The 13,243-nt window shown below is 47.6% G+C and overlaps 1 protein-coding gene across 1 annotated transcript in view; it reads left to right on the top strand.

Annotated features, from left to right (window-relative positions):
- The window catches only part of tns1b (tensin 1b), a 174,124-nt gene that overhangs the window by 65,641 nt on the left and 95,240 nt on the right, over window positions 1–13,243 (top strand). Inside the window, exons 2-3 of the mRNA XM_048240077.1 lie at window positions 38–152; window positions 11,232–11,269. Coding sequence (XP_048096034.1) covers window positions 38–152; window positions 11,232–11,269 — 153 coding nt within the window. The remainder of the gene's footprint in view (window positions 1–37; window positions 153–11,231; window positions 11,270–13,243) is intronic.

The raw sequence follows: 13,243 nt of genomic DNA, 5'->3' as shown, positions 1-13,243 counted from the left end.
TCAGTGCTGTGTTTTCTCTTGTCTCTCTCTCTTGCAGCCGGAGGAGTTTGAAGCTGTCCACTCCCACACCTTCCGGGTGAAGACGTTCAAGAAGGGCAAGCACTGTGGCGTTTGCAAGCAGACCGTCAACAAGGAGGGACTCATCTGCAGAGGTCAGCACCACAACAATAAACAGCACACAGTCCACTCCCCCACCCCTCTGGCCAAGCCCAGGGGTCGCCGCAGGCCACATCTGCCTGTCTGTCCTGATGGATGTGGGCCTTCCGGAGAGGGTCAAGGGGAGGGAGTCTGTGGCTGTCTAAAGTGGCAGCTGGCTGGGAACCAGTCTGGCAATGAGCTCCCTGAAATCAGCCTCATTACCCATTACCCAACTAATTAAGTTAAAGAGTGAGAGTGCAGGAGTCGAACAGTAGGCTTTGGTGTGTGTGTGTGTGTGTGTGTGTGTGTGTGTGTGTGTGTGTGTGTGTGTGTGTGTGTGTGTGTGTGTATGCACACATGTTCTGCTTTGTGTGACTTCAGGCCAAGGCCATACAGAGAAAGGATGGGGGGTTAAACAAAAGCATGGAACTCAATTAGTGAAGTTCTCCATTATAGCACGGTGTTTGGGTTTGCTAGAATGACTGCTGTGTTAGTGTCCATTTCCCCTGATAGCGGAAGTGGTGAGCGACGACGCGAGAGAGGCAGCAGCTGGGAAGTCATCAGTGGGGTGAGAATGCCCCCTGAGGCTGGCATGGAGGGGCGTGGTGCCCACGTGCTTCATCTGGGGAAATGGGCAGTGGAAACGTCTGCACTTGTGCTGATATCACTGCACTCAGCCAGGGTCTGCGATAACCAGGGGAAGAGGAAAGGCCCCCCCCCAACCTAACCTAAGCCTACACCACCGCACCCTCCCTCCTCCTGCAGAGATAGGAGATCTCTCTCCCAGCGCCTCCCCAATATAAAGGCGCGTCTCCCTGATCTGCTGCAGTGTTGTCTGGAGCCCCGCGTGGCATTGTGCATTTCTCCTTTCCGCTGGAAGCGAAGCAGCGGTGGGGCAGGAAGAGACGGGGGCCAAGCGGAGACAAACGGGGCTTGTGTGCAGCAGTAACACAAGCTAAAAAGCACCGTTCATATTTCAGAATTTGTTTGTCCCGAGATCGCTATCGGCCTGGTCTGCATTTTGAGCCCGTGTTGCATAAGGCTCCGTGGTGCCAAAGAAAATCCTTCTTTTTTGGGGTGGTGATGCGTGGCGAACGTGTGCTAGCCAAACCTCTGCTTCTCCTCAAGCTGTAGCTATCGCATGTCTTGGCAGCCACATAAAAAAAAAACAGCCTGGCTATGGCAGCACGTCTCTGGCAAACCAGAGGAGTGGATTAGCAGTGCATTAGAGCTGCTGGAGCATTGTGCTCTGCGTGTCTAGGGCTGATGTTGACCAAATGATCTACCTTTATCACGAGCTTATCTCCTCCCTCCCAGACCTGCTGACAGGAGAGCCAGAGCTGAACAACAGGGCGACACGGCTGCAGGATTTACTAATCAGCTCACCATGTTTGCAGGCAGATTTGGGATAAGATGTATGATCAATGCCATTTGTAACCCCATCCTTATCTGCCATTAAGATCACTCCAGACTAATTGAATTTAGTTTAGTTATGTACTTATTTATGACTAATTTCATTTAAAAAAAAAATCATTGTAGTCAAGTTGCAGTATTTCTTTTTGTGGCAGCCTTTATAACATTTCCCAGAGGGGCCCTTCCTAACATTAGGTTAACAGGATAGATGGTGTTAGGGTGGCAGGTTTTTGGCCTGTCTGCTGTTGCTGTTGATGACGTGGTGTTTGTTTGGGAGAACAGCTGGGTGTCATTGATCAGTAACTGCCCCTCCTAAGACGGCCATAGAATCAATAGGCCTCAGGGGAACATGGCTGTTTATCAGTTGCCTGTCCTGTCAGAAGGAGTCTTCACTGGAGGGCTTGGCTGTTCATTACTGACCAGACCAAGAGGTGGAGAGTCCCTATGTGTATGTATGTGTATGTGTGTCTTTCTGTGTGGGTGTATGACTGAGTGGTTCACACAAACAATTGCACCGGAGGGCAGTTCCTGCACAGGAGAGCATGGGCATTTCAGCACCGGAGAGCTCCCCCTGTCTGCCATGCTCTCTTAGTCTTGGTTGAGTTCATCAATCTCAGAAGAATAGAATAGATAGACCTGCTAAGTGAGCCTACGTATAGGACTGAGCCATGCTAGCTGTAGAGAGGTTTGCAAGTGACCACGGCATAATGAGAGAGCTGAGTGGGATGACCCAGCCTCTCTGCCTCACTGTGTAACCCGTGCCAGGTGCTCAGGAGCTGGGCCCGGCACTGGCCAGACATCTGAAGAGGCTGGCCCTGGCATACCAGGTTAAATTTAGCTGTGCTGCATTATCCTAGATAAGAAATCATGCCACAGCAAGAAACAGGCCTAAAGGGGAAAATGTGAGTCAAAGCTGTGGTCCAGACAAACAGAGGAAATAGAACACCTGTAATAGGAGAGAAAGGAGGGATGTAAGAAAGAGCTACAGAGAATTATACAGAGAAAGAGAGAGGGAGAGAGAGATAGAAAGAGAGAGGGAGAGAGAGATGGAAAGAGAGATACCCAGAGAATTAGAGATTGAGAGATACTGACCTTTAGCAAAGACAGGAAGATGAAAGGAATAAAGAACAAATAGGGCAGGGAAGCAGCAGAGACATGAGAATGGGGAGGGAAATGAAATAGATAGTGGAAGCCATCTGAGAATGCCTGGGCTCCGTGCGGTTCACCCTCTCCTGTGCCTAAGCACCAGGCCTGGATGACAACCTCCAGCAGGGAGCAGATTTAACATCAGGACAGCTGATATCTGACAGCGGCTTAGGCGGATATTGAGCGTCACTGATGTATTGTCCATAATAAGGCCAGTCCAGGACTTAGGGGCCGATGGGAGGTTGCTGGCGGGCCGTCCCTCCTGCAGGGGAGAGCGAGAGAGATGGCCAGGCCTCAGAATTCGAGCCAGCCTCCGTCTGGATTAACCCAATTTACGAGACAGGTCGCCTTTCTGGAGGAGACAAACGTGAACAATGGCGGCTGCGTGGGACAACAGTAGCCCGGTGAGAGTGAAACGAATCCAGACGGATGAGCAGAGAGCCTGACCCCTGTGCCCGAGTCTCCCCAGGGACACGTCACTCTGTTGGGCATCTGACTCCCACGAGAGGCCCCTGCCACAGGTAACATTACTGTGGTGGTTCAGTGACCTGGACTGAATGCAAACCAAGAGTAGATGGGCTTACAGTGAGAGTGAAACGAACCCAGACGGATGAGCCTGGCTATGGGCTCTGCAGTGAAGGAGGAACTGCTGATGATGGACTGTGTGTGTGTGTGTGTTATGACTGGAATCATATTGATTTGTAGTTTTATGGCTGTGCGATTGGATCTCTCAGTGTTTATAAAGGTCAGGACAGTGCTTAGTAGGCCCCTTAAGCTGTGTCAGAAGTCTTGTTGGGGTCAGCTAGCTACACGGTTGGGTTCTGGGGCTTTAAATGAGAGAGACAGTAACATATAGGAATTTCCTCTAATCATAATATTTAGCTGTGTTTGTGCTTCTCCATGTAAATTGTTGACAGGCACAGCTCTATTTGAATACGTGTTTGCAAACACACTCATGCATGAACACACAGACCCAGGCACAGACCCAGGCACAAGTACAAGGACACACACATGCACACACACACACACACACACACACACACACACACACACACACACACACAGGCACGTGGAGCCAAGCAGATCTTTTTTCCAACACCTGCCGTCACATCCTCTCCAGTGTTGCCAGGATGTGGTTGCTAGGCTCTGAGACAATGGGCGCATCCCTGGATGACGCAGTTTGGCAGGCAGCTGGACCGCACTGGACCCCCTGCACAGGGGCGGGAGGGGCCAGGCCAGGCCAGGCCAGTTATCGGGGTAGTGTGCGGAACGTGGCCTTCTTGTCACCCTGCTCTCTCGCTCGCTCTGCACGTTGCCTGCGGAGTGAGCTCATCTGATTGTTTTCATTCCAGCGCCATGTGGTTGTGGGCCTGTGGGGAAACTGAGGGCCCTAGCTCTGACAGAGTGAAACCAGCACAACCCTGAGCATGAGTCATACACACACACACACACACACACACACACACACACACACCACACACATGTATGTGCACAGGCCTGCACGTGCACATACTTTATGTAGACAGCTAAAAACACATGCACACGTGTGCACACACACATAAACACACACTCTTAAAAGGAATGTGTTGTCCCTATCTGGACACAGAGATGTGTTAAAAAGACAACGCAAGTTGTGTTTATTCAACGCAAGTTGTGCTATTTTCAACACATTTTGTGCACAAATTTAAAAAGGAAACAACACAAACTTGTGTTGTCCCTATCTGGACACAGAGATGTGTTAAAACAATGCAAGTTGTGTTGTTTTCAACACATTCGTTTTAAGAGTGCACTAGCACATTTACATGTATTACATGGAACATCCATTATGACCCACATATGTTGTCAAATGGTACGCACAAAGGAACACACACACACACACACACAAGTCATAACATATGAACATGACTCATGTTTTATCTCACACATACACACACACGCTGACATATAATCCCACTATACATACACAGTAACGCACCATCCATACATTGGGCTCATTTGATTCTCAGTGCTTTTCATTGATTTTGCACGTAGATTACGTGAGACTGTAAAAACATTATTATCCACGGCCTCGCCAAAGCAGATCAGGGTCACAGAGTGTTTCTCTGCTTTTTATTAACACGCATGTAAAAATAGCCCTTGTGCTGATTTCACCAGCATGTTGTCCATGCTCCAGGCTCTAGGCCCAGGCAGTGAAGGTTTTCCTTATTCAGTAAGAAATGTGCTCTCTCTCTCTTCTCATATCACCTTGACTTTTCAGGCTATTTGGAAAGACTTGGATTTGGACTTTAAATGAGTCACACATTCACAGGCACACACACACACACACACACACTGGAAGACACACACATACACACAACCGCACTCAGGCATACATAAACACACACATGCACATGCACGCCTTCCCATACAGCACCAGACAAAGTCACATATAAATATTTATACACAGCTCTCCAGCACTAATATAACTGAAAATAGAGACACTCATGCATTTTTATGCCCACACATACACCATTATAAACATGCTAAAACATGTTCCCTCAAACTCAGATACACAAACATGGATACACAAACATGCATGTGTGCGTAAGTGCTCTCTCTCTCTCTCTCTCTCTCTCTCACACACACACACATCATGATCATGTCGTACCCTCAGCCCAATTAAATATCCTCGTGGAGCTCCCAAGCTCAGCTCTGGATTTCATTACTGGAATGAGATGAGTGGATTGATGCACATAGCCGTCAATTTTCTCAGCCTGACAGATTTCCTTAATATCATTATCTTAATCAGTTAAACTCTGTTGCTGCTCGCCCATGGAGGCCCTATCTATTTATTGAGTTAGGGAAAGGATATCGGAAAGCCCTTCATATCCACTCACGTTTATTTGCCTTTCCGACCAGACCGGAGACAGCACTGGAGAGAGGTTCTTATAGACTGTTATGCTGTTACACTGATACTGTTATACTGTAAAGAGCACTGCTGGGTTTAGTTCACCCAGGGTTAACTGTCAGGGGCTATAGGATGTATGTTATCATCATGTCTTCATGCTATGAGAAAATCAGTCCATTCTCTTGTAAACTGACGGAGTGGATTGCTGTTTCTCAGAAATAGCATGATTGCTGTGATGCTGCCACCTTCTGGAGCACTGAAATCACCCACTGTAATTCCCTTATATTTGGCTTATTTGAGTTTTACTTAATTCAGTGATTCGGCATAAAGATAACCTAATTGCATGATTGAAGACGATTAAATTGGGTAGTTTGTAAACTCCCAACATGTCTCATTATAGTAAGCAGTTAACTTGTTTAAAGGAACACATTCCCTATTCACAGAAAGTTGTTCAAGATTCTGTGCACTGTGTTTCTTCTTTGTAGTAATAAAAAACAAGACCGTTTAAGACTGTTTATCTGCTGCACCTCCACAAGACTCTGCAGTCTTCAAAGTTTCCCATTTGAAACCAACTGTTCAGTCAGTGACCACAAATTCATACCACCACTAGAGGGCGGTGGAGGGCAGTGTATTATCTTTCAAAACGTTGAGGACTGAACAATGTTTTCCCTCAAGCATGGTTTGGGTTTGGGGCTCCGTGGGGTTTTTTGACTCAGATACTGCATATGTGAGCCAAACCTGAGACTGAGGCTTTGATACATAGTCTCAGTCATGCCATCGGACCCTACATTTTTGTGTAACCTCACACACACCAAAGAGTTCCTTCATCAACCAGCCTTCCTTTAAAGCCAGCGTTGGGATGTACTGTGACACGCATTAAGTTGAGCAGCTGTTTCAACAGATGTATTCTTGATTTATTCTGTGCTTACATGCAGATTTTAGAGTGGTTTTTTTTTTAATCCTTCACAATTCACTTATTATTACGCAGGACTTATACTGAAGAGCTTGGAGCCTTGCCTCTTTCTCACAGTGTAGACCAGATGAGCATACTAGTGGCTTTGAGACTTGTTCCACACAGGATATTATAGTTACTCTAAATGCCTTTACGGGAAAAGCTCACTCTTTGTCCAATAAACTTTTTTTTTCACAGACGTACTGTAACATTGTTGCTGAGTGAACAATATAGTGTGCCTTTGAAGCGTTCGCAATAATTTGCTTTGCAAAGGAGTTGTTGGTGTTCTATTCTCTCTATAGTAAAAGTAGGTTGATGATAGGCTTATCTCATGCACATATACACACATACCTCCCATGTTTTGTCTCTCCTTTCATTCCAGAAATTTGACTGTGTGTGTGTGTGTGTGTGTGTGTGTGTGTGTGTGTGTGTGTGTGTGTGTGTGTGTGTGTGTGTGTGTGTGTGTGTGTGTCATCTCATCACTTGTGAGGACTTCTGACAGCTGGGTGCTTATTGAAACAGATGCCCTGCCTGCATGCGCAGTCTGTGGACTGTGTGTGTCCATGCACAGCGGTAACACCGGTAATGAGCCTTACATGGCTCTGGCGTGTATGTATGTGTGTATGTGTGTGTACAGTGTGTGTACGGTCTGTTTGTGTGGTGTGTGTGGTAACCTGCAGGGGAAAAAACATATACTGTAAACACAACTCCTCAGTTTAACTGGGGACTAAGCTGGCACTTAGACACTGCAAAACAACAGACACAAAAACATGCACACACCCACCCACATCCACACCCACTCCCACACACAACACACACACACACACACACACACACACACACACACACACACACACACACACACACACACACACACACATACACACGCTGATGCCCTTCCCTGGCTGGATGCCATGCCAGCTACATGTTTGGGTGACTTGGCACGTGCTGCTGGAGTCAGCGTGCAGATTAAGGAGTGCCTGGGCACGGCCTGGCTGCTGCTCCGTGGTCCGCAGGTGGGACCGTGTAAAGGATTAAGCCCAGACTGGGAGAGCTTGTTGGTTTCACAGCAGACTGAGGGTAAATCACACGGGTTAGGAGGACAAAGGGAGAAATATGTCCATATATCCTGGCCTGTGTGTGTGTGTTTGGCTGTGTGTGTGTTCATCTGGACCAGAAAATGACATTCTTCCTCCATGGATAGGGCAATATTTGTGTGTGTGTGTGTGTGTGTGTGTGTGTGTGTGTGTGTGCGTGTGCTTTCACGGGGCACATGCGCATCCTTGTGTTTGTATTTTTCGGTGCATATGCATGTATGTACATGTACACTGTACTGTCACTGTATCAGGCTGAAACAATTAATGAGTAAGTACTCAGTCAACATGGGTGGTGCCTGCACTGTGTGAATGTTTGTGCAAGTGTTCAAGTGTTTGATCATCTTGGAATGTTTTCCTGTTTGTGTGTGTGTGTGTGTGTGTGTGTGTGTGTGTGTGTGTGTGTGTGTGTGTGTGTGTGTGTGTGTATGTGTGTGTGCGCATGTTTGTGCCTGTGTGTCCACTGCACACGTGTGTGTGTATGGGAGCGCACGTTTCAGCGGGAGGAAGTGGCCCAGCCCCTGCGTCTCCTGATTGTGCTCCCTCTGTAGCCCGGTACAGCCCATCCCTTTGGGAGCCCAGGCCTATTACAAAAGGCCAGGGCGAGGAAATGCCTGTCCCCCCCCACACACACACACACATTCCCCCCCCCTCTCTTCTCTCTCCCTCATCCCTCTCTCTCTCTCTTTCTCTCTCTCTCCTCAAGAACATTCTTCATCCCCTGAGTCAGATGCGACACAGCCCTCCACTCTGCTCCACTCTGGGCTAATCCACTCCCCCGCCTCTCTCTCTCTCTCTCTCTCTCTCTCTCTCTCTCTGGCCCTGCTCTGTTTATGCACTAGAGACCTGACTTCCTAACAAGGCAAAGGCTGACAGAGGCCACAGAGTTGCTGTTTTCACACCCAATATGGCAGTCCTCCTCCTCCACCTCCTTCTTCTAGTCCTCCTCCTGATCCCCCTTCCCTCCCCACACTGTACTCGGGAGAGTTTGTACAGTCATGGCTCATGTGCGCACAAACATGTTTGGCTTGGAGAGTGGAGGGCCGGTGGGGTTTAGCCATGCACTCTGCTGGGAGGGGGGGGGGGGGTCTCCGCTCCCTGGGTTCTACTGCCAGGGGTCTGCGTCTCCCACCACAGTTCTGTGAGTTCAAAGACGCGCTGTGAGAGGTTGAGAAGGCTGATGAGTGAATGAATATATGGTGGCAAAGGAGACATGAAGTGGCCACCATACCTTTAGCATTAAACTGATGAGGATGCTGCCTAAAGAGAGCCATCATGCAGATGTTGCCCTGGCAGCAGTGCTGTCATTGTGCTGTGTTCCTGGGCCTGGACCAAAGAGTCAGGGACTTCATTGCTGAAAAACTCTTTTGTGTGAGCACACTTGCAACCCGCCACCGCATTTCATAAGCTGTATGTCCCATGGAGCAGAACAGAACTTCCATTTCAATGGACCAATGGAGTGAAGAAATCTCTGACGTGTGGGTTTTGGGGCCCTCAGCTTCATCCAGAGCTGTCTAATTAAAGAGTGAAGCAGTCTGTGCCCCCCCCCCCCCCATCAACCCCCTCAAGTGCACATTTAGCCTCCGTGCTTAAATAGAATGAAACAACATGCCTGCCACCAAGGCTGCAATTATGTAGATTCTCCCCTGACAAGGATGCGTACTACTGTTGTGACAGAAAAGTTATGTGCACTCCCCTCTAGGACACGTTATAGGAGTGTGCTGTGTAATGACATGAGAAAAATTAGGACTTAATTGCAGAAAAGGCTTTATTCCCTATCCCACTGCCATTCAAAAGAAGTCCTTTGGGAGTGTGGTTTCTCAACTCCACTTCTCATAGGATGTTGCCATGTTGAATTTTAAGTCACTCCTTTCTACCGCTTAGTTGTCAACAGATCTAGAATATTCCGTTTCTCTCTCCACTCTGCATGTGTAATGTCCCAGGGTGTGTATAATTGGACTGAAACTGGTGAGCCATGGAACTCAGGGACTGCTCATTACGTTGTGTCCAGGGAATTGGCTGGATGGGTTGCTGGTCTGTCTCAGGTCCTTGAAGTTAGCTCAGTGGAAATGAGACGAGGGGCATCGGCTCTGCCGAGCGTCTCACATCCGACCGACGACCGCCACCCTCCTGGCCCAGAAGGAGGCTCACATGCTAATGAAAATATCCTGCAAAAGCCATGAAGTATGTTAGCCCCTGGCCAAAAGCACCTCACTCCCCCACCCCCCTCCTTTTTTGATTCACAAAGCCTGGGAACCTTACCCTAAGTGGGGAGGATATGCTGTTTTCGCTCTCCTCTCTCAGATGCTAAAGCGGTGACAAAAAAAAAAAACACAACAATCATAATAAATATTACACACATAGTCAAATATGCGATCCGAGATGGGAAGAAAGCTTGGCATTACATAAGCATGAAGTAGTGCCCCAGAGTAAGCAGACTCTATTTAACTCTGCTTTGAAAAGCACTTACTTCACACGGCTCCCTCAAAGCCCGATTTCATTCGCGCCTCTTTTGAGGGATTCGGCTTTGGCTGGAACGCTATGACCCGCTGCGCCAGGTGTTCTCCTCCAGTGACCCCTATTTGTAGCCACAGTGTGAGTCCACGGCGAGGGTGAGCGAGCGAGGGAGTAGAGGAGAGGAGAGAGGAGAAACGCTGCACTGTGGAAATAGAGGCTTAGACCTCTGTGGTTCTGCAGCCACTGTAGTTAGTCACTCAGCGCTGAGACCTGGACACACTACTACCTGCCCCGAAACCTAATCCCACTCAGCAGGTGGGTGTGTCTCTGAAGGGGGGTGCTGGTGCTGGTGGTGAGATTGGAGGCCAGTGTTGACATTACATTGGCATGGAAACAAGAGCAGGGGCTGTTGTGTAAGGAGGCCCCTCCCACTAGAGGGTGAAGAAACACCAAGAACACTGTGTGTGTGTGTGTGTGTGTGTGTGTGTGTGTGTGTGTGTGTGTGTGTGTGTGTGTTTGTGTGTGTGTGTGGGGCACCATTGCATACCTGAGGCACCACTGCAATGGTCTCACCTCACCTGTGGGGATTATAGTGTATGGGTGGGTTCCCACTCACCACAAATGAACACTTTGTTTGCTTCATGTAGGGAACATACTTAGGCATACCGGCCACGTCCCTCTATAGGGCCCCAGTGCAGAGATCATCTTGGGGAGGCATCTCTCTCACTGATGGGCTGCAGACAGCTGGGACTTCAGACTTGGTCAAAAGGAGCATTCAGCCCAGGGACGGCTCAATTGCAGACCTGGAGCACTGGCGAGTGCACGGCCTTTGATAAACCCTTAGAGCCTGTGAGCAGAAACATGCTGTCTGGTCCCAGAGCACTGGGCAACATCACTGCGCTTACGGAAAATAATATTTGACTTGACCTGAGGGTAAACAAGTTGTGGAACTTGGCCACTGCCCTGCACTTGAATAGCCACTTTGGGCTCATTCCACATCCCATTTCATTATGCGCCACCACGGCTGGGTGTTAATGTTTGCAAAGGTATTAAGTATTTAATGTTAAATTGCATTTCTGTAAAAAAAAAAAAGAAGGAAAGTGGAGCTTAACACATTTTTTGTCCCTCTCTGTTTCTCTTGCAGTGTGCCGGTTAACGTGCCATAAGAAATGTGAGGTGAAGGTAAGAAAACTTTTTCTTTCTAACTTTTTTTTGCTCTGCACTCATATAAATAATAGCCTCAAGATACAACTCACTGACTTATTGGCTTGGTGCAATCAACAAGAATGCAAGTTGGATAACGGCGACTTGCTACGAGGTTAAAATCACAAAGTTCTGTTTTCTTGGGAACATGCCCATTAGCAAGGTCCTTTTAGAAACATCCATGTATGTTTGGCGGCCTGGACTTTTTGTTAAGCTATGCAATGATTATGTTCCCTCTTTCTACAAAAGTGAGCGAATCTTATCAAAAAAGGAAATACTGGGTTGATGACGGGGACGAGTTCACTGGAATAAGGTTCGGCCATTTGGAAATCTGAAGAATCTCAAAACAATGCACGCTGTCCTGGCATATGTTTAGTTTGGCCAGAGCCAGGCCTGTCCATGATCAACAGACTCTAAAAATAAATCCACGCTGCATGTCTTGTTCGAGGGCCTCTCTACACGATACCCGTGTTTTGAAGCACGAGCACCAAAAGTCAGACGAACTGAGCAGAGTTCTTCGGGGAGGCTCTGGATTAGTTTGTTTGGATGCTGACATAGTGGGAATGGGTGTAAGACTGGCATGAAAAACAGTGAAAGGTGTTTTGTCAGACCTCCATCTGGCAGCCATTATTGGGCCGGTGGTGGTTTGATTGGGTGGGGGAGGAGAGGTGGGGGGTGGAGAAGGCAGCCGCCACTACCTACTGCGCTGGCCCAGCCTGCCTCCTCAGGAAATACCAAGGGTGCGAGGTACGCTCAATAAGGCTGTGCCCAAACTCATGTGTCCACAGAGATGTCAAGGTGATGGTTAGGCACTGTGTTGGTAGTGTGTTTTGGGGAGAGTTGTAGTGCTGTAGTTTATATGCAGAACCTCCTCGGGAGTCTTGTCTTGCAGTGTTCTCTTACCCAAACACTATGGCTTCATTTGCCAGAAATGTATATCTAAATAAATATGCACTGAGTTTCCATCGAGTTATGAAAAAGGGAATGGGATCAGGCATGATTGGAAGTGAGGGGGTCTGAATAGGTGGAAGCTGAGCAGGGAGAAATGGAATTGCTGTTTTCTTTGTGTCCATTGTGTTTGCCGTGGAACACAGTTCAACATTTTGTATATGAATGATTGGACATCATTGGTATGATGATTATCACTTTATGAAGTTTATTATTTTAAACTGTGTTTTTACCTGTCTTACATTATAGCTAATTTATTAACCTAACATTACCCTTAAACCTGAACAAAAGTCTTTGGTCAAAAATAAGACCATCACTTACTTAAAAAATAATCTCTGAGAGCAACTCTGATCGCAATCAGATTTCAGTCAAACCAGCAGCACCCAAGGGCAAGTTCCTCTAAATAGACTTATTTATTAAAGAAATGAATGGGAGCCCTTCCTCCCCTGCGCTAAGCTAGATTCATATATGATCTCTCCCATTTGGAATCCGAGTCGGTAATCATTCAAGCTGTGACAGTTTCCACACTGTCTTGCAACATTATAAATCTCTATTTCCATATTTAGATAAAACTCGCACATGGCCTCCGTGTAACCTCTGCCACTAAAAACAAATGCTCAGACCACTAGTGTAACTCAGACAGGGCCTGACCTTGTGACTGGTCCTGGGTCCTGCTGATGGATGTGTGGGCTTAGCAAACAGCACCTGAGCGCAGATATGACTTCATCTGCAGACTAAGACTCAAGTGTTTTTGCTTCACAAAAATAGTATTGGAGCATTTGGGCTAAACCCAGCAAAGTATTATTTTTGTGAATGTTATGGTGCTGAAAATTGCTGGATTTTAATCTCCCGCTTCTATTTGCATACATTTAAGTCACTACATTTTAGGCACTGCCTTTTCAACAGTCATACAGGCGTTTTTCTGCCAGCGTACCTTCCAGTCAGCAGGAAGCTTGACTGAATTGAGTAATCCGCTCACGGAAGCCTTACAGTAGATTCGAATCT

The sequence above is a fragment of the Alosa alosa genome, chromosome 3 (genome assembly GCF_017589495.1).
Source record: "Alosa alosa isolate M-15738 ecotype Scorff River chromosome 3, AALO_Geno_1.1, whole genome shotgun sequence".
Classification (NCBI taxonomy): Eukaryota; Metazoa; Chordata; class Actinopteri; order Clupeiformes; family Clupeidae; genus Alosa; species Alosa alosa.
This window is presented reverse-complemented; position numbering and strand designations above follow the sequence as displayed.